Genomic DNA, 22,249 nt, shown 5'->3' on the forward strand with positions numbered 1-22,249 from the left:
GGGTGACAGTTTTTAATCTCTATTTTTATCATTCGTTTTGGATTATTTGCATTTTGCTTTGCTTTCTTTTTACCTTTGAAAAAAGTAACCCACAAGGACTTTTTTTTTCTTTCTGATCCTATCAACTTAATAAATCCCAGCAAGCTTTCTGACAGCAGAGCTAAATCTTCTGGCTTTCTCTTTCAGGACCAGCCCTCCTTACTGCTGCGTGGATCTCCATTCTTTGAGAACAGGGGAAGTAGTCAAATCCGTGCAGTTCAAAACACCTATTTATGATCTCCACTGCAACAGAAGGTAAAAATTCCTTTTGATCTGCAAATACCTCTCCCCTCCAGTGTTTTTAAAGCTTTCAGCCTTGAGTGCAGTCACTTCATGTTGTTTCAACTACCTGGATTGAATGTGGCTAGAAGATTCGGCAGCTATTGTGTGGGCGGGGGGGGCAGTGTGGCTTGTTTTATGCATAAATCTATTTAAATGAAAAGGCAGGGGAAAAAAGCCCTGTCATCTCAAAAAGATGTTGAGATTTTGGGAAAAGTGCAAAGAAGTGCAACTAAGATGATTAAAAGCCTGGAGATAAAAACGGTTTCGAGAATTGGGTATGGCCCGTCCAGAGAAAAGAAGGACTAGGGATGACATGATGGAGTCAGTATTTGAGAGGCTGCCACCAAGAAGAGAGGGTCAGCTTGTTTTCCAAAGCACCAGAAGGCAACACAAGAAGCAACGAATGGAAACTAATCAAGGAGAGAAGCAACCTGGAACTAAGGAGAAACTTTCTAACAGTGAGGACAATTAACCAGTGGAACAACATGCCACCAGAAGTTGTGGGTGCTCCATCACTGGAGGTTTTTAAGAAGAGACTGGACAGCCACCAGTCTGAAATATTATAGGGTGTCCTGCCTGAGCAGGGGGTTGAACTGTCCCTTCCAGTCTATTCTGATTGATTGATCTCAATATGCTGGCTGGGGAATTTTGGCAGTTGGTCCACCAGTCTTAAAGTTGCCAAGTTTGGGGACTCCTGGCCAAAAGGGAACAGATTTAAGTATGGAATAAGGGGCATATTTGAGAGAGGCACAACACGCTTTAGCTCCCAGGCACATTCTTATGCAGATCTTTTATTTGCAAAATATCTCCTTCGCTCCTCTGGTTTAAAAGATCAGGTTGGAAATGATGGGAAGAGTTTTCCTCTGCCTAAGAGTTGAGAAAGATGGCTTGAGGACAGATATTATGGACTCAAAATGGTGAATAGCCCAGTTCTGCTATAAAGCCATTTCCTCTGTTCCTGGGACAGACAAAAGGGAAATATTTTTCTCCCAGGAGAAATTCTCTAAAGAGCAAAATGGGTTGAAAGACTGTGGATATAAACGAGATGTGTATTCTGAGTGGCGGAAAAGGAGGGTCTCTTGTTCAGAGAACCCCTCAAACCCCCGCTCCCCATTGTCTCCCCCTCCTCCTTGAGATTTTGTTTGGTACATTTTTGTCTTCGTATTTCATGTCGTGGTAATTACATAAAGTGATTTTTCCCCCCTCTCCTCCTCTTAATTCCATTGTATGGAAGGCAGCGGAGGTCAAAGCAAGGAAAAACACTTTTAGCAAATAAGGCCTGGCTATTAGGCCCAGCAGATTTGCAATAAAAAAAACCCCCAGCAATATGATTATTTTTGAGGATGAAACACTTTTCAGATTAATATACTGGGTGCTTTTGATGGATTTTTCAATCTGAACTGCTGGGGCAAATGAATGTTTTAAAAAAATTACATGAGGTATAATGCCAGTTCTGTTAACAAGGTACGATCTTACTTGACCACCCCCCTTCCTCCCCCCTCCGCCTTCATGGATGCCCTAATTGTTTCCCTTTTCATGAATATTGAAAACATGTCCTGCTACACATCTGAAAGTTTCACTCTGTCGAATCTGCTGTTGGCCACGACATACAACTTTGCTGACTGACCCTTATTGTTCAAGACCACTGAGTAGGATATAAAAGAAAGAATAAAAGGGAAGGAAAGAAAATGGATAGAAGGAAGGAAGGAACAGAAAGAAAGAAAGAATAGAGAGAAAAATGTGGAACGAAAAAAGGAAAGAAAGAAAGAAAGAAAGAAAGAAAGAAAGAAAGAAAGAAAGAAAGAAAGAAAGAAAGAAAGAAAGAAAGAGAAAGCTAGAGAGAGAGATGTTGGTATTGTTTTGTTATATTTTTTTATTTAATATTAACAAATATTTCTATCCCACCCTTTCCTTTCCATGCCTTAGAAATACTCATTTAAAGTTACAACATATTTCAATTGTACTTTTATAGTTTTATTTATAAATACAGTAAAAGTTGCACAGAATTAAGTTAAAGCAAATTATCGGGTCCTTGGTAAAAACTAGTTTTATTTTCCTTGTGTAAACTGTAATTCTGCTTAATGACTGCAGTAACCCCTCCCCCCCTCTAAAAAAAAGCAATAAAACAACTTCTGTCAAGTTTAATCTTGGTTGTTCTAGGCAAAAACTGGAATGGTAGCCAATGCACCAAAATATCACATTGAAGTACTTTGTGTAACGTGAACGGTTTTTCTTAAGATGGACATAAGGCATCATTCTCTCCTCAACTTCCTGTGCATCTAAACACACAAATACTTCAAATGTCATTTTTATTTTATTATATATAAAATATAAAATACAAAAAAAAGTGAAAAGAAAATAAGAAATTAAGGGCGGGAAGAGGGACGGGGAAAAGGGGGTGGGAAATACAAGGGGGAAGAAAAAGAAAGAAAGAAAAAGGGGTATTAACTTCCATTCCTTCCCAGCACAGCACAAGATAACACACTCCAGCTTCAAGTTTTTGCTTTTACACATTAATATATAACTAGCCATTTCTATAACACCAACTCTTTCTAATCAACAATACCAAAATCAAAGTTTCATTTTTTTCTTCACAAGCACAAATTCCAGAAGTGATATCCAAATAACAACATATTTTCCTCTTTAAAATAAACATATAAAAATAAACATATGTACAGATGGATACTATACATGCATGCAAACACAAAGACATGCACGCACACCATATCCTTAATCATAGACACAGTTTTTCTCATAATTGTCTTCGTAAACATGGTGTATTCCTTCACTCCAGTTTCTCTTGTAAATGATTTGCCTGCATGGATCTCTTGGGTGACAATATTACAAAAAGAGGAGAGAAATAGGGAGCACATTTTTAGAGCATTTTGCATTTTAGGTATTTTTTACTTTGTACAAATGTATGTTTGTGTATTTTCAGGATTCTGGTTGTTGTCTTGCAAGAGAAGATTGCTGCCTTCGACAGCTGCACTTTCACTAAAAAATTCTTTGTCACAAGTAAGTATTCGAAATTATTTCTCACTGACTTCCATATTACAGGTGATCCTTGACTTACGACCACAATTGAGTTCCAAATATCTGTCGTTAAGTGAGACAGTTAAGTGAGTTTAGCTCCATTTTGCCACCTTTCTATCCACAGTTGTTAAGTAAATCACAATAGTTGTAGTTAGTAACCCGGTTAAGTGAATCTGGCTTCCCCATTGACTTTGTTTGTGAGAAGGTCGCAAAAGGGCATCAAATGACTCCAGGAGACCGTCATAAATAGGAACCAATTGCCAAGTGTCTGAATTTTGATCATGGGAAGCTGCAAAATTGTAACTGAGAAAAGTAACATGTTTCAATGCCATTGTAACTTTGACTGGTCGTTAAATTAACTGTTGCAAGTCGAGGACCACCTGTATAATATTTTTTCTGCCTCCAGAATAGTTCAGTTCAAGCAGTGGTTTAGAATTTGAGTCAATATTATTAGTGGTTTGCTTCACTGTCGTGGCAAAAAGTCGTAAAACGGGGTGTGACTCACTTAACAACTGCCCTGCTTAGCAATGGAACTTTTGGGTTCAATTCTCTGTGTCATATGTATGTGGGTTATATATATTTATTTATTTATGTTCATGTAGTGCATATTGGAGGTGGAGACCCTTTGAGGGCTGTATGCAACGAAATTTCATTTTAATGTATGCCGATTAGTGTACATTTAAAGTGACAAGAAAGTTAGTCTAAGTCTAATTGTAATCATATGCTGAGGACTACCTGTATAGAATTTTCCAGAATACGGGAGCATTAAAGGCTGATGTGGGTTTTTTTTTCTGTTTTTGAAATAAATGGATATCATGTTTCTAATCAGTGTGATGCTACCATCCTCTAAGATGGTGAATTTTGGCTTGAAGGATCGTCTTTATTTTTTTATGATAATGTTGAGGTCTGTTGTATCCAAAATGGGGGTTCCAAGGAGCTAAATATTCAAAAGAACAAAATATATTTGAGCACATGGCCAGAGATTGGTGCTCAGTGTCTGGACCAATTTCCTGGTTTTCCCTCCAGAAAAATGTTCTCTGAGGTGATTTTCTAGACATGGAAGCAAAACAAGGGCTTTGTGGGCACTTTGAATGGTCTGTCCTTTTTTCCCCTCCTCAGTCATCACTAATTTGGAATTGTTGCCTGTGGAAAGTATAAACTAAGATAAAGTGTGCCTCCGATTTTTACCCTAGAACAGGGTTTCCTAACCCTGACCATTTCCATCTGTATGGATTTCAACTCCCAGAATTCCACATTGGGTGAGAATTCTGGGAGTTGAAGTCCACTCACCTTCAATTCGCCAAGACTGGGAAACACTGTTCTAGAAGAGTAACCCTAGCTGCACCTTGGGTGTAGGTGTAGAGCTGTGGTGGCGCAGTGGTTAGGATGCAGTAGTGCAGCTACTTCTGCTGACTGCCAGCTGACTGCAATTTGGCAGATCGAATCTCTCCAGGCTCCAGGTTGACTCAAGGCTTCCATCCTTTCGAGGTCGGTAAAACAAGGACTCGGATTGTTGGGGCGGCAATATGTACACTGTGTAAACTGCTTAGAGAGAGCTGTAAACGCACATATAAGAGTAAGCGCAATTGCTATTTCCTTGCCACACTTGTGAAGTGAATTTATTAAGTTAGTAACACAGTTGTGAAGGGAATCTGGCTTCCCCATTGACTTAGCTTGTTGGAAGGTCGCAGAAACTGAACACATGACCCGAGAACACTACAACCGTCATAAAACACGAACCAGTTGTCAAGCATCTGATTTTGGATCATGTGACAATGCAGTAATGGTCATAAGTGTGAAAAACTGCCATAAGTCCCTGCCGTTGTAACTTTGAACAGTCACTAAACTATCTCTATTGGAAGCTAACTCACTGCTCCCTGCCAGGAGTTCGATCTTGACTCAGCCGAAGTCGGTAAAATGAGGACCCAGATTGTTGGGATGGCAAGAGGCTGACTCTAAGCCGCTTAGAGAGGGCTGTCAAAGCACTGCGAAGTGGTATATAAGTCTAAGGGCTAGTGCTATCAAAACTATCCGAAATTCCCATTTTATTTCTGCTAGGAGAGACTTGTAGGCCGAGTGGGAAAGTAGGCTGTCCATTTAAAAACAAGAAGCGGGCCAGTCAACTTTCGCATGCTCTTTTTGACTTCTGTAGGAAGAGAGTAAGTAGCCCGGTTCAGAGGCCAAAAATCCCCCCAAATGCCAACTTTACTTCAAAGAAGCAGCAAAAAATAATAATAATCTGCTTTTTGCCCCAGAGATGTTCTGCTGCAACTCCTTCTAATAACCTTCCTGAAAAGGACCAGCTTGGCTGGCCTTGATGTATGTTTGTTTACCGATAGGCTCCCACTGCACTAAAAGATGCTGGGATCCCAAGCTTAAGGTTTTGACCTTAAAAGGAAAGCTGCAGCTAAGTATGCTCAGAATTTACTGTGGTGGGGTGGAAGGTTGGAGGGGGGGCACGAGAAAAGACATGCTTTGGATTGACTTAAGTCTCTGGGTTGCAACATTTCCGTGTGCCCTCTGTAAAACTGGAAGCAGCTTGCTTTCAAAGAGGAGAGGAAAATAAAACAACATAGGAATCCGTTTGGGATAATCTGAAAGTTACCAATAGGTGTCAGTTTCTCTCCATAGCTGGACATGAAATGTGGTGGAAGGATCCCGTCCCGCTGATTGCAAAGGGACCTAAAAGGAGATTTTTGAAGGCGCTGGAATCAGTGGTGGGCTGCTGGATGGTCAGCAAGGTTCGGGCGAACCCCTAGCTGTGATCTCTGGCTGGGGTCACCCACCCACCCTGGTGCTATGCTTTCCCTAAATAACTAACTCCCCCCCACCCACCCCAGGCTGCCCAGGTGAGTTCAGCACCGCCTTGCTGTACTCACCGATTAGCTGCCTATCTGAAGCTGCGTTTCAGCCCCAAACCGGCTGCGCGGACTCACGACCAGCGAACCCCTTGTCAACGAAAGTGCTGCTCACTTCTGCGCTTGGTGGTTTGTCACTACAGCTAGTCCTCAACTTACGACCCACAACTGAGCCCCAAATTTCCCTTGCTATAAGCAAGACAGTCCTTAAGTGAGTTTTGTCCCATTTTACGACCTTTTGTGCTACAGTTGCGTACAGGTAACCCTCGACTTACAGCAGTTCACTTACTGGCCGTTCGAAGGCACTGAAAAAAGGGACATGACCTCGGTGGCGCAGTGGTTAGAATGCAGTGCTGCAAACTACTTCTGCTGACTGCTGGCTGCCTGCAATTTGGCAGATCAAATCCCACCAGGCTCAAGGTTGACTCAGCCTTCCGTCCTTCCAAGGTGGGTCAAATGAGGACCCAGATTGTTGGAAGGGCAAAATGCTGACTCTGTAAACCGCTTAGAGAGGGCTGTAAAGCATTGTAAAGCGGTATATAAATCTAAGTGCTATTGCTATTTTTCACACTTACGACCGTTGCAGCATACCCCATGGTCACGTGAATTACATTTGGATGCTTGAACAACTGATTCACATTTATGACGGTTGAAGTGTCCTGGGGTCATGTGATCTGAAACCTTCTGACAAGCAAAGCCAAGGGGACAGTCACGGTTCACTGCGTTACTAATTTAACGACTGCAGAGATTGACTTAACAACTGTGGCAAGAAAAGTCATAAATTGCAGCAAGACTCACTTAACAAATTTCTCACTTAACAACATAAATTTTGTGCTCAATTGTGGTCGTAAGTTGAGGACTACCTGTATCAAAGAAGGGAGGGCTGGCATGCTGTGGTCCATGGGGGGGGTCGCAAAGTGTCAGGCACAACTGAACCACAACAACAAAAATTATATACTGGAAGCTTTTTTTTTCTGTTTGATGTTGACTTAATTTTTTTTTAATGGGAAACATAGGTTGATCTTTCCCGATCTGTTCAAGCGAATGCCACTGATAGGCCCTAACACCAAACAAAAGTTATTTTTCGAATAGATTTGCCTTTGAAAATCTCAGCCTTTCAGATTAAATCTTCATTAAAGTGCCAGGTTCTTTGCATTAGCCGAGCAGATATTTACTGTAGGCTATTTGCTTGTGGGGGTGTATTTATGTACCGTATGTTATGCTTCCATTATTGAAAGCAAAAATGGCAAAGGACCTTTTTTTTTAAAAAAAATGTAATTGAAGGAGCGCTTTACGGTGGATCTGTGGTGGCTTTGTGGAATATACTTGTATTGATTGTTGTATTATATCTTGATTTATTTAAGGCCGAGTTATTTGGATGGGTTGTTGTGATAATGCAGCGAAGGCACCGAGAGTTTCCGTTGTTTTAAGTTGCTGACTGCATTTCCAAATAATTCTTCCTTCACCTCAAGATCTTTTTTTTTGCACAGCTAGCACAGTTATTTAATGCGCTTTAATGCGTCCTTTGGACTGAGTGGTAATCTTGACTTATATTGATAAGAGAGATGACCTCACCATTTTCTTCTTCTTGCCATTCGCCAAGCCTCTGAATTATTGTTTTATCAAGATGTAGCGCATTGAACACAGGTAGTCGATACAACAGATTAACAGAGTTGGAAGGGACCTTGTAGGTCATCTAGTCCAACCCCACCACCCCTGCCCAAGCAGACCCTACACCATTCTGACAGATAGCAGTTCAGTCTCTTCTTGAAAGCCTCCAGTGATGAAGCTCCCACAACTTCCAAAAGCAGCTGTTCTCACTGTCAGAAAATCCCTCCTTATTTCTAGGTTGAATCTCTCCTTGATTAGTTTCCATCCATTCTTCCTTCTCTGGCCTTCAGGTGCCTTGGAGAATAGCTTGACCCCTTCCTCCTCTCTGTGGCAGCCCCTCAAATATTGGAAGATGCTCTCCTGTCTTCCCTGGTCCTTCTCTTCCCTAGACTAGCCAGGCCCAGTTTCTGCAACCGTTCATCATACTTTTTTATCCTAATCCTCTTGGTTGCTCTTCTTTCAACATCTTTTTTATAGTGTGATGACCAAACCTGGATGCAGTACTCTAGGTGAGGTCTTACTAAGGCTTTATAGAGGGGTATTAGTATCTCATTAGTACCTATAAGTCCTCGACTTACAGTCACGATTGAGCCCACAATTTCTGTTGCTAAGTGATGGTTGTTAAGTGAGTTTTGCCCCTGATTTACAGCTTTTCTTGCCACAGCTGTTAAGTGAATCATTGCAGCTGTTAAGTTAGTGACACAGTCACTAAGTGTGTCTGGCTTCTCCATTGATTTTGCTTGTCAGAAGGTCACAAAAGGGGATCATGTAACCCTGGGACACTGCAACCGTCATAAATATGAGCCAGTTGCCGAATGTTTGAGTGTTGATTGTGTGACCATGGAGATGCTGCCATGGTTGTGTGAAAGAACGGTCACAAGTCACTTTTTTCATTGCCTTATAACTTTGAACGTCATTAAACAAATGGTTCTAAGTTAAGGACTGTCTGTAGTGTGTTTCCTCTTGGTTTTGCAGTTGTACAAGTAGTCCTCAACTTATGGCCCCAATGGGGACCTGAACTCCTGTTGCTAAGTAAAGCAGTTGTTCAATGAGCCGTAGTCCGTTTTCCAGTTTTTTAGAAATGATGGTTTTCTTCTTTTCAATTCTTGCATTCCAAGGCAGCTAATTAAATCAGTTCCTTAAGTTAATCAGTACCTTAATCAATTGAAGTTTTAATTTGTAAACTACAGGGCTGCCAGTCAAAGGCATGTTTGAGCCTAAAGACTATTAGAATCAGACAAATTGCTAATGAAAGAGAAAATACTGTTCATGCCTTTTTCCCTAAGGAGAAGTAGTTTTTGTCAAAATTAAATACTTTAATATTTAGAAAAGGTTCTTGGTTTGTGGCTGCAGTAATAAAAGCACATATATTTAAGTCAAAACGATGAATTTGTTTTAAAGATATAAATCATCCTCTATTTGGGTAGTGCTCGACTTCCGACCCCAATTGATCCCAAAATTTCTGTTGCTAAGTGAGACAATTGTTAAGTGAGTTTTGCCCCATTTTACGACCTTCCATGCCACCTTCCAGGTGTTAAGTGAATCACTGCAGTTGTTAAGTTACTCACCTGGGTTGTTAAGTGACTTTACTTGTTGGAAGGTCACAAAAGGCGGATCGTATGACCCCCGGGACTCTGCGACCGTCATAAATACGAACCAGTTGCCAGGCATCTGAATTCTGATCACTTGACCGTGGGGATGCTGCATTGGTCCTAAGCAGGGGTGGGCTTGCTGGGGGTTCGCAGGGGTTCGGGATGAGCCCCTAGCTAAGATTCTGCACAGTTCGGAAAAGCCACAAATCCCACTCCTGCCTGGCCCCAACCACCCCACCCGTTCCCTCTCCTCCCAGGAGTTCCCACGCAGCCTGTTTTGGATGCAGGTAAGTCCAGGGGTGGGATTCAAATTTTTTAACAACCGGTTCTGTGGGCGTGGCTTAGGTGGTGGGCATGGCTTGGTGGTCATGTGACTGTGTGGACATGGCTTGGTGGTCATGTTATTGGCTGGGTGTGGCCAACTCAATATCACTCACATCGAGGGACGGATCTCATCGCCTGGCCTCTCATGACTGTGGAGATGCTGCAACAGTCGTAAGTGTGAAAAATAGTCATAAGTCATTTTTTCAGTGCCATCATAACTTTGAATGGTCACTCCACACAAGCAAAGTACCAACAAAGGAGCGGGGAAAAACTCTAGAGAAGTTCCTGAGACAGGAAGTCTAGTCCTGCCGAGAATGTAATAAGGGTTAATGGAGAGGCAGTTTCTGTAAGCAACACCAGAATGTTGCCTTCCTTACAGGATTAGTCCAGTAATTTCTTCTAACAACCGGTTCTCCGAACTGCTTAGAATGTTAACAGCCGGTTCTAGCGAATAGGTGCGAACTGGTAGAATCCCACCCATGAGGTAAGTGCAGAGCGCACGTGGAGACTCAGGGAGGGCGAAAAACAGGCCTCCCAAAAGTTTGGGAAGGCCGGAAATAGGCCTGTTTCCAGTTTCCAGAGAGCCTCTGGAGCTCAGGGAGGCCATTTTTGCCCTCCCGGAGGCTCAAAGAAAGCCTCCGGAGCCCAGGGAGGGCAAAAACACCCTCCCACCACCACCATGGTGCAGGAGGCTGACTAGGCCACACCCACCATGGCCACACCCACCTAGCAACCAGGCAGAGAACCCGTTGCTAAAACCTTAGGACCCCTGGTCCTAAGTCATATTTTTCCATGCTGTTATAACTTTGAACAGTCACTAAATGAATTGTTGTAAGCCGAGGCCTACCCGTATGTTCATTTTGATGGGCTCAAATTACAGAAGGAGTGGAAGAATAAAATAAATACTTTATTAGGAGTGGAACTGTTGAAGAAGGAATTTTTTTGTTGCCCCCTGAACTACTGTATTACAACTAACATTACACTGTAAGGTAATATACAGTTAGTCCTTGACTTACACCCACAAGTGAGCCCAACATTTCTGTTGTTAAGTCAGACATTTGTTAAGTGAGTTTTGCCCCGTTTTGCCACCTTTCTTGCCACGGTTGCTAAGTGCATCACTGACATTGATAAGTTAGTCTCAGCTGTTAATAAGTTAGATAGGTTGTCAAGTGAACCACTGCCACTGATTGTTAAGTGAATCTGGCTTCCCCATTGACTTTGCTCGTCCAAAGGTCGCAAAAGATGATCATATGACCTTGGGACACAGCAATGGTCATAAGCACGAAGCAGTTGCCCAGCCTCTGAATGTTGATCACACGAGCATGGGGAACACTGGAAAGGTGGTAACTCAGAGAAACGCGCATAAGTCACTTTTTTTCAGCGCCGTTGTAACTTTGTTTTTAAAAAAATATATAAATGTTATTCATTTTCTATTAATTACATTTCTTAGTGCTTAATAAGCCTCCCGTTGTCTGGGTATTTAATTTGCTTAGCAATCATATGTGGTGGACTTGTGTTAAAGCAAAAAAACATAAAAATGGGCAAAAAATTTACACCGATGGCTAGAAAAGGTGATAGGGAAACATGTAGATTTTTAAACCTGAACTGTTTTTATTAGGGATAATACCAGAAAGATTTGATAAGAAAAGTATGTGTTTAATCTTACATGTCCTAACAGCAGCGAGGATTATCTTCGCACAATATTGGAAAAAATGAAGAAACACCGCAAAATGACGAGATCATTAAGAAGATGCTGTACTAGATTGTGCAGAAATGGGTAGACTTACACTGAAAATCAAACAGGAAGAAGATACAGAATATTATCAAACACGGAACTTATTTTATCAGTGGTTGGAAAAAAAGGGATGGAGAATTAAGAGTGTCGTTGTAACGTTGAACGGCCACTACATGAACTGTTGTAAGTCGAGGACTCACCTGTACAGTTAAACTGAGCAAGCAGTAGAAACAGAACATAGATTTTCCATTATCCCTTTGCCGAATGCCCTGCTGTGCATTAAACTGGGACAGGACACAACATGGACAATTCAGAAAAGGCTTGTGGCCTTCTGTCCCTGTTCCACACCACCAGGGCGTCATCCTCCTTTTTCTGCCGACAGACATCTCCCTCCAAATGTGTTTACTTAGCGGAAAATAATGGAAGGAAAATGGCTCCTGCCTTTGAAAGTGGACAAGCAGCTAAGCGTTGTGACATGGCAGCAACTCCGTGTCCAATAATAACACCGAGCGATGGCTCCCTTTCTCCAAATCTTGTCAACCTCCCTTGATGCTTTCCCCGGTCTCCAGGGAGGAAGACAATGACTAAAGCCATTATCTGGCACCAAGTTTCTATTGATGGGATGGAACCGAGTCCCTGAAGTGGCTATTTTTCTTGAAGAATTTAGGCAGCGCGCTTACTCCGGGCTATATTAAAAATGATGATTCTGCTCTCCATAGGTCGAATTGTATAGGTCCATTACTTATTTATGCAGAGCTGGTGCCAATTCCCACCCCCCTCTGCCCCGCTTGTGGGATTTCGCTTGGCCCCCCTATTGAGGTGGACATCTGCACGTTCCCCCCACCCAAGTACAGGTTAGTCCTTGACCATAATTGAGCCCAAAATTTCTGTGGCTAAGTGAGATATTTGTCAAGTGAATTTTGCCCCGTTTTACAACCTTTCTGGCCACAGTGGTTAAATGAATCACTGCAGTTGTTAAATTAGTAACCCAGTTGTTAAGTGAGTCTGGCTTCCCCATTGACTTGGCTTGTCAGAAGGGGATTGCGTGACCTCAGATCACAGTAACCGTCATAAATATGAACCAGTTGCCTCCAGAAGTTGTGGTTGCTGCAACACTGGAAGTTTTTAAGAAGAGACTGGACAACCATTTGTCTGAAAGGGTGTAGGGTTTCCTGCCTGAGCAGGGGGTTGGACTAGAAGACCTCCAGGGTCCCTCCCAAGTCTGTTATTCTAATTCTAATTCTGTTGCCAAGGCACCTGAGTTTTAATCACCTGACCACGGGGATGCTGCCATGGTCCTAAGTGTGAAAAATGGTCGTAAGTCACTTTTTTCAGTGCCATTGTGACTTCGAATGGTCACTAAATGTACAAGGACAACCTGTATGATAAATCTCAACTCAAAGATAACCCCAGTGTGTGTCCCCCATCTTCTCTCTGTCTCCATACCCACTTGCACTTTGGAGAACCACACAGTTTAATTCTCCAATTTTTAAAAAGTTGCCAGAGGAGCCTCTGGATGGCAGGTAGACTATCTTCCTTTATGCATCTTCCTTAGTTTTAATCAAAACTGAACTGTTTGAAGTTACAAGGGCACTGAAAAAAGTGACTTACCACTGGTCATCCCACATAACAATAGTTGCAGCTTCCCCACGATCAGTTGATCAACATTTGGAAGCTTGGTAATGTGCACATTTTTTATGACAATTGCAGTATCCTGGCTTCGCCATTTGCCACCAACAAGCAAAAGCCATTGGGGGAAGCCAGATTTGTTTAATGACCGCAGGATTTAGTAAGCAACTGCTGAGTGATTTGCTTTACAACGGTGGCCAAAAAAAAGATCATTAACATTGGGCATGATTCACTTAACACCCATCTTGATTAGCAGTAGAAATTCTGGTCCCAGTTACGGGCGTAAGATGAGGACTCCCTGTAGGTAGTATTTTCTGGAGAATTACAATGAAACAGTAGTACTATTTCCCCAATAATACAACCTACCCTGAAATTAAGTCATAGCTTGATTTTTACACGTGCGCCCAATATAAGCCCTACCCCCCCACAAATAAGCCCTCATTAAGATCCCACCCACTCCAGACTGGACGGGTAAAAATTAAACTAGGGTGGGGGATGGGAGGGTGGAGCTGCCCTACTACTTACCTTTGGACAGTTGTAGCCAGGCCTCGCACACCCCGACACCTGCCTTGCCAGCCCATTTCTTCTGCAGCCAGCAAGGCTGGTAAGGCTTTCCTGAAGGCCTCTGGAGCTGAGACCAAAGCTCTGGATCGATCCTGAGCTCTGTTACCAGCCGTATAGGCCTTTAGGAAAGCCTTGCCGGCCATAGAAGAAGAAGTTCCTGAAGGCCTCTGACAGCGAAAAGGAGGCTGGGGGCGATGCGCACAAGTGAGGTTAATCAGTTAGTGACATCCCCTGAAAATAAGACCTGGTGCCTTTTTTTGTGGCAAAAAATATAAGACAGGGTCTTATTCTCGGGGAAACACGGTATAATCTTGACAGATCACAGGACATCGGGCAACCATTCCATTTTTTTTTCTTGCCTGATATAATTTCCCTTCCTGAGGAGGGGGAAAAAATAGAATAGGAGACGAGTTAGAATGAAAGAGAATTATGAATGGGAAACATCATCTCTTGGATGTCCTCTGAAGCTCCATGATTAGGGCAGGGCAGTGGTAGAAGAAAAAAATGCACCTGGAAGCTCCCAAGGAAGTCAGACTTCTTCGGCTTGGTCAAAATTAAAAACTCGAACAGAGACAGGATCGGTTTGAGTGCTAAGATTTGGCTAGTTTTGCAGGGCTGGCTGGTTGTGTCATTTCCCAGGACAGCTGTCTTTGGTTAGGAAAGCACTTTCAACTTTGTTTGCCCTGTTTCATTTTGACGTTTCAACTGGCTTTATCACAGAAGGTGGGATGCTGGGAGGATGTGTATGCTTCGAACACTATATTTGTTTCTAGCAGGGTTTATGTCTATGGAGACGCTCAACCGTCCAGTCATTGTTGTCTCAAAGGTGCTTTTCAAAAGGCAACTGGACTTTCTTGGGGTTTTGAAAATGTTTCACTTCTCATTCACAACTGAAGAAGCCCCTTCGATGAGAAGCGAAACGTTGTTGTTTTTTTAAACTAAAAACCCAGTTTCCTTTTTGAAAAACAAAAACAAAATACTTTTTGGGCTAACGGGGTTCCTACAACTGTGGAAACTTGCCTGCTCTGACACTGGCCTGCCAACCTATCTGGGCTGCAGAAATCAGGAATACAGATAGTCCTTGACTTACAACCGGTCCTCGCCCTTATATCTGATGCAGCATCCCCACAGTGTCTATGGAGGTTTTCCAGGTCATGGTTGTCCCAAAGGTGCTTTTTCAAAAGGCAGCTGGACGTTCTGGTTTTTCTTTGAAGACATTTTGCTTCTCATCCAGAGCTGAAGAAGATTCTTGGGTGAGAAACGAAATGTCTTCAAAGAAAAACCAGAAAGTTCAGTTGCCTCTGGCTTCTTTGGGAAATCCCCACAGTAATGGTGATCCAAATCTTGGCATGTCAGCATGTATTTACGACTGCTGTAGTGTCCCACGATCATTTGATCACCATTCGTGACTTTCCCAGCTGGCCAGCAGGGGAAACCAGATTTGCTTAATGACGCACAATTCACTTAACAACCGCAATGATTTCATGGACCACATGGCCATGACTCACTTAACAATTGTCCTGCTTAACAACAGAAATTCTGGCTTCAATTGTTGTAAGTTAGGAGACTGCTGGTAGCACACAATGAGCTGTCGGACGTTTCTTAGCTAGCGATTGCCCAGATGTTTGGATTCCAAATCTGGTAGCCCTACTCCAGCTGTTTCTTAGAATTTCTTTTTTTCCTGGGGGAAATTGGGGGGAAATCCTTCACCTGGAAAAACTGATTTCTGGAGAGGGCAAGCGTGGGAATTGTCTGAGTAACCTTCCCATTTCCCAATTGGGAGTGACTAATTGGTTGGTCACTGGAGAAGGAAGAATTCCATCTCTTTTCCTGACTTCTCAGCTAGGCCTCCAGGAGTTTTAGGCTGATGAAACACAGACCTGATTCTCATCAGGACCTGCCATAAATTATGTCAGCCCTGCTTGGCTCCTTGAAAGACGTTTCACTTCTCATCCAAGAAGCTTCAGAACTGAAGAAGTTTCTTGGATGAGAAGCGAAACGTCTTCAAGAAAAAAACAAAGCCCGCTTGCCTTTGGAAAAAGCATCTTTGGGACCATTGCTCTGCTTAGCAATGGAAATGTTGGATTGTGTCGTGGTCACATCCTGAGGACTACCTGTATAGGGAGGGAGGGGCCTAGGAGGGATCAGAAGGGAGAGAAGGAAGGCCAGTTTTAGGTGTAGAAGATCTCTGCCTCTGAGAGAGGGAGGGAGGGAGGGAGAGACTCTAGAAAGAGTGCAGAGAAGAGCAACAAAGAGGATTAGGGGACTGGAAGCTAAAACATATAAAGAACAGTTACAGGAACTGGGCATGGCTAGTCTGGTGGAAAGAAGGACCAGGGCTGACATGATAGCAGTGTTCCAATATCTCAGGGGCTGCCCCACAGAAGAGGGAGTCAAGCTATTCTGCAAAGCACCTGAAGGTAGGAGAAGAAGCAACAGGGGGAAACTATTCAAAGAGAGAAGCAACCTGGAACTAAGGAGGAATTTCCTGACAGTGAGGACAATTAACCAGTGGAACAACTTACCTCCAGAAGTTGTGAATGCTCCAACACTGAAAATTTTTAAAAAGAAGTTGGATAACCATCAGACAAGTGGTGTAGGCCTAAGCAGGAGGTTGGACTAGAAGCCCTGCAAGGCCCCTTCCGGTTCTGCTACTCTCTTTTATTCTAAGTTTGAGGTAGTGAGTGGTGCAGCTGCCGAAGAGCCGCAGGTCTGTCGGGTCAGCTGCATGCAGCGTAAATACCCCGTTTCCCATAATCTCTTGCCAAACGGCAGTAGGAACCAGCCGGGTTTTGTTAGGAGTCCTTGGGAAGGGGTTCAAGGGTGGGTCGTAACAGGAAGACGCTTCAGAACAATAGAAGATGTGATGGGGCCGGGTGGGTGAATGATGACATTTCTGTAGGGCTTTTCATCTCAAAGGGGAATCTGTAAACACAATGGCAAAACTTGGTTACTTTATGCTCTTTGTAAACATCTTTTAATGTATCTTTTTCTCTCTCTCTCTTTTTTTTTTTGGTGCATGTGTCTCTGTGCTGTTTTGGAGGAATAAACAAAATATTAGTCAAAAGTCCTCCGCAGTTTGTTTATCAGTCTGCGGGCCCATAAACAGTGCTGTACCGTTCCTTCTGATCCTTTATTTACTCTTTCCCCATTCCACACCTCTGTCGGTCTTGATCTGTGACCATTTTGGTTGGATTATCCAGCCCTGGGAGGAATTTTATGGGAAGAGAAAAACATCTTTGATCTCATTGTATGTTTGCGAGCTACTTCTGTAGGTCGAGTGCAGTTCGGCGCCTGAGGTTCTATAAACCAGAGCCGTTTGGCCGATTTGTCATTTTGGTGGGAATCGGAAACACGCTACAAGGCACAGCATCTGTTGCGCAGGCCAAAAGTCCCAGAAGACCCCTCTTCCAACAGAGTGGGAAAGGACCCCTTGGAGGTCTTCTAGTCTGGCCCTCTGCTCAAGCAGGAGACCCTATCTATACCAGGGGTCCTCCAACGTGGCAACTTCAAGACTGGTGGACTTCAACTCCCAGAATTCTGGGAGTTAAAGTCCATAAGTCTTAAAGTTGCCAAGTTTGGAGACCTCTGCCCTATACCAGGGTTGTCAAACTCAAGGCCCAGGGGACAGATCCGGCCCAGGTGGTGCTTAGATCTGGCCTGTGGGGCCGCCCTGGAAACAGTGAAGGACTGGCCCACAGTGCCTCTCTGCCAGTGAAAACAGAGGTGCGGAGGGCTGCCTGCGGCCCTCCCGAGCTCCGTTTTCGGCTGCAACAGCAACCTCCTGCAACCCTTTGCCAGCAAAAACAGAGCTTGGGAGAGCTCTGTTTTTGCTGCTGGCAGAGCGCTTGGGCCTCCCCGACATGAGTGATGACAAACTGGTCACCCCCACCTGGTCCCTCGAGGTTAAAGACAACCCTGATGGGGCCCTCAGTGAAATAGAATTTGGCACCCTTGCCCTCTACCATTTCAGACAAAGGATTGTCCAATCTCGTCTTAAAAACCTCCAGTGTTGGAGCACGCACAACTTCTGAAGGCAAGTTATTCCACAGATCAATTGTCCTCACTCCTAGAAGATTTCTTCTTAGTTGTCGGAGAGACAAACCACCTATATACTGCACAGGTCTCAGATGTTATTATCTGCTTTGGTTGTTACTTTTTTTTTAATGTACTGGCCATGTATCACTTTTTCCCATATCTATTTTCGGTTTTTCATTTGATCTTTCTTTAACGAATCAATTAATCCGAATAGAGCTGGAAGGGACCTTGGAGGTCTTCTAGCCCAACCCCCCGCTCAAGCAGGAGACCCTATACCATTTCAGATAGATGGCTGTCCAATCTTTTCTTAAAAAACCTCCAGCGATGAAACACCCACAACTTCTGGTGGCAAGCTGTTCCACTGGTTATTTGTCCCCATTGTCAGGGAGTTTCTCCTCAATTCCAGGTTGCGTCTCTCTTTGATGAGTCTCCACCCATTGCTTCTTGTCCTGCCTTCTGGGGCTTTGGAGAATAGCTTGGCCTCTTCTTCTTTGTGGCAGCCCCTGAGATATTGGAAGATTGCTACAGTTCCTTCATTCTCCATTGATAGGTAGATAGTCTGGAGCTTTTGTCCAGCTTGAAAAATTGATTTCAGATTGAATTGCTGTGATGTCCAAATTAGAAGCACTTCAGCCAAGCACTTCCCAAGGCCTTGTAGAAATGCTTCCCAATGCAATAGGAAGAACGGGAGGAGCTGAGTGTCTACGCTCAGCAGAAGACAACTTGACATGTTAATAAGCATCTAATCGCTGACCTGCTGCTTTGTCTAACAGCAAGACGCCAGAGGCTTCTGGAACTTTAAAGAAAAGAGATTTGCTGTTACAGGTAGTCCTCGACATACGACCACAATTGAGCCCCAGGTAGCCATTTGCTAAGCAAGACAGTCATTGGGTGAGTTTTGCCCCTTTTTACGACCTTTCTTGCCACAGCTGTTAAGTGAATCCCTGCAGTTGTTAAGTAAGTCACAGGTTGTTAAATGAATCTGACTTCCCCCTTGACTTGGCTTGTCAGAAGGTTACTAAAGGGGACGGGGATGCTGCAACGGTCATTAAGTGTGAAAAGTGATCCTAAGCCACTTTTTTCAGTGCTGTTGTAGAGCAGTCACTAAACGAATAGCTGTAAGTGGAGCTGCACAGCTGGTCCTCAACTTACAACAGTTCATTTAGTGACCACTCAAAGTTACAACGGCACTGAAAAAAGTGAGTTATGGCCTTTTAAATACTGATGACCATTGCCGTATCCCCATAGTCAAGTGATCAAAATTCAAATGCTTGGCAACTGACTCGTATTTATGACGGTTGCAGTATCCTGGGGGCGTTTTCATGTGTTCCCCCTTTGTGACGTTCTTTCACGCAAAGACAACAGGGAAGCCGGATTCACTTAACTATCGTGTCCCTAACTTAACAACTGCAATGATTCACTTAACAGCCGTGCCACAAAGGGTCGCAAAATGGGGCAAAGCCCACTTAACAAATGCTTCACTCAGCGACAACGATTTTGGGCTCAATTGTGGCCGTATGTCGAGGACTACCTAGATGCGGCATGTAACAACTTGTACTTCTTCACCTCTCCGGATAAAAGCTTCTCTTAGTTTTCCAAACAAATGATTAATCAGAGATGCATTTCCTATGAATTTTGGAATCACTGAATCACTAGATTGTACAAGCTAAACTTAGAGTTCCTGTCATCCATGACTTCTGGCTGGAATAGCTGGGTGATGCAATCCAGGGACACAAATTTGAAAGTTCTTTTTTAAAAGCTGCCAAAGCTACCTTCCTATCAACTCTATCCATCTTTGCAAATGCCCAGTTATAAAACGTGTTAATTACTTTTCCTTGGCATTAATGGGAATACAGTAATGGTCTAAAATGCTCCAGCATTTTATTGCTATCTACGATTCACTCCCTAAAGCATTTCATGGCCACAATTAGAGGTAGATTTGCAAAACGGGTTCGGATCCATAGATTTGCAAAAAAAAAAAGCGATTTGCAAAAAGTGCTTGGATAACACAGTTGCCAAAAGAACCATCGTAACTGCAATTATTCATTGCAGTTAAAAAAGGCAAAAAAAGAAAGACAATTTCTTTCTTGGGAGGATATGGAGTCTATACATCTTTTTTGGTTACTGTCAGATTACAAAGTTAGGTTAAGAAATCAGGTAAAATGTTGCATTAGCACTAAGCCCAAATGTGAGAGGTAACTTTAAGGAAAATAGGTATTTTCATTCAAAGAGCAAAAAAGAACTGTATAAGAAACCCAAAACCAATCTAAGTGGAAGAAAGCAAGAGGAATGATGGATGGCCTACTTTTTAAGAGCCACATAAAAATGAAGAGATGTAAGTTAGCCTAACCATGTATTGACTTACGTTGTATGTCAAGAAGATGGGCCACATGTTATATTCAGCTCACGTAAACTCAATATAATGATATATAGGCTTGTCTAAAGTAGAGAATTCTAACTTCAGAATTTTTGCAGCCAGTGAATTTTTTCTCCTCTCCCCATTTTAAATGAATGTATGAAAGTTTTATGCTGCATCAGGATGTATGTCCAGTGGGGGGGAAAAATAAGCAGACCAAATGTCTAGTTATTTGATTTAGACAAGGAAGAGCAATCATAAGGATTGAAGCTTATAGACTAGGGGATTGAAGATCACAGACAAAGGAGACTTCAGTACATGAAGTCTGTTCCTCCTCCTCTTCCTCCTCCTCCTCCTCCTCCCTCCCCCCAACCCAACTCTCTTCTTGCACTGATGATATTACCTAGTTTGGTGATGAAACATTTGCAAGAAAACCACCAAGCAGAGAAAACACCAAAGACCCCATAGTCATTGTCCTCATCCCCCCCTCCCTCCTTTCTTCTTTTCTATCTCTTCTCCTCCTTCTCTATCCCTTCTCTTCATCCCTCCTCCTCCTCTTCCTCCTTCCCATCTCTCCTCCTCCACCTCTTCCTCCTCTTCTTTCTCCTCCTTCTCTCCTCTTCTCTCCTTTTCTGTCTCTTCTCCTCCTTCTCTATTCCTTCTCCTTATTCCTCCTCCTCCTCTTCCTCCTTCCCATCTCTCCTTCTCCACCTCTTCCTCCTCTTCCTCCTCCTCCACCTCTTTTCTCCTTTTCTGTCTCTTCTCCTCCTTCTCTATCCCTTCTCCTTATTCCTCCTCCTCTTCCTCCTTCCCAACTCCTCCTCCTCCTCCTCCTCCTCCTCCTCCTCCTCCTCCTCCTCCTCCTCCTCCTCCTCCTCCTCCTCCTCCTCCTCTTATCTCCTTTTCTGTCTCTTCTCCTCCTTCTCTATCCCTTCTCCTCATCCCTCCTCCTCCTCCTCCTTCCCATCTCTCCTCCTCCTCCTCCTCCTCCTCCTCCCTCCTCCTCCTCCTCCTCCTCCTCCTCCTCCTCCTCCTCCTCCTCTTCTCTCCTTTTCTGTCTCTTCTCCTCCTTCTCTATCCCTTCTCCTTATTCCTCCTCCTCTTTCCTCCTTCCCCTCTCCTCCTCCACCTCCTCCTCCTCTTCTTCCTCCTCTTCCTCCTCATCTTCTCTCCTTTTCTGTCTCTTCTCCTCCTTCTCTATCCCTCCTCCTCTTCCATCTTTCTTCCTCCTCCTCCTTCTCCATATGTCAGGCACAAACAAGCAGATCCAAACGAGCTACTTTATTGTTCTCTGCCTGTTTCACAGGAATCTCCCCTTGCCCTCTTGTGCCTACATAAGGAGTCCAGACTAGTTCCCTGTTTGATCCCTCCTTCTAACTGGGATGGTTGCTTTCAAACATATTTATATAGAGTAATGATGGTGTTTTGATAATAAATGTAATGATTAGGGGTGGGTTGGCTTATTCCAACCCAGAATATACTGCATATTGATGTACTGCTTCAACTTCCTTTGCTAATTCTGCCCTCTCAACCCTCCAGTGAAACAAGTAGTTGTACAAGACATGGCGTTTTCCCGTATCTCACCCAGACATCAAAACTCACTTCCTCGGGACTCTATTTTTAGCTTTCCAACACTCCATAAAATCCTTCAGCTGGGAGCCTGTTCAGTCCAAATGTATCAGTAGTCACTTTGAAGTTTCTAAGTTCCTTACTTGGTTCCCATACTCTTGGTTTAGGAATCTCTTTTTTTCCTTTTAGCTATTACATGTTTTTGTTAGCACCAGACATTTTAAAATCTTGTCTTTTGTTAACAGTTTTTGATGTTACTGGTTAGAAAGACAGTGGACACATTTCACATAAATATAGTTTAAAAAGCAATCAACTGCTGGTGTTTCTGCCATGGAAATTCTGCTTGGTGCAGAATGTCTGGCTCTGACCTGGTGCAATAGGGACACAGTGGCTCAGTGGCTAAAATGTGGAGCTTATTGATCAGAAGGTCGGCAGTTCAGTGGTTCGAATCCCTAGCGCCGCGTAACGGAGTGAGCTCCCGTTACTTGTCCCAACCTAGCAGTTCGAAAGCATGTAAAAAATGAACTGAACTTGCATCGAAAAATAGGGATCCCTTTGGTGGGAAGGTAACAGCGTTCCTTGCGCCTTTGGCCACATGACCATGGAGACATCTTAGGAC

General features: G+C 43.4%; 1 protein-coding gene across 10 annotated transcripts in view; it reads left to right on the top strand.

Moving 5' to 3' along the window:
* The window catches only part of BCAS3 (BCAS3 microtubule associated cell migration factor), a 624,015-nt gene that overhangs the window by 71,778 nt on the left and 529,988 nt on the right, over nucleotides 1-22,249 (top strand). For all 10 annotated transcript variants that reach the window (XM_087956170.1, XM_087956184.1, XM_087956163.1 and 7 more), the window contains exons 8-9: nucleotides 187-294; nucleotides 3,260-3,336. In XM_087956170.1, the coding sequence (XP_087812296.1) occupies nucleotides 187-294; nucleotides 3,260-3,336 (185 nt within the window). The remainder of the gene's footprint in view (nucleotides 1-186; nucleotides 295-3,259; nucleotides 3,337-22,249) is intronic.

Source organism: Notechis scutatus, chromosome 1, assembly GCF_049901735.1.
Source record: "Notechis scutatus isolate UNSWTSFEM ecotype Mainland chromosome 1, rNotScu1.2, whole genome shotgun sequence".
NCBI lineage: Eukaryota > Metazoa > Chordata > Lepidosauria > Squamata > Elapidae > Notechis > Notechis scutatus.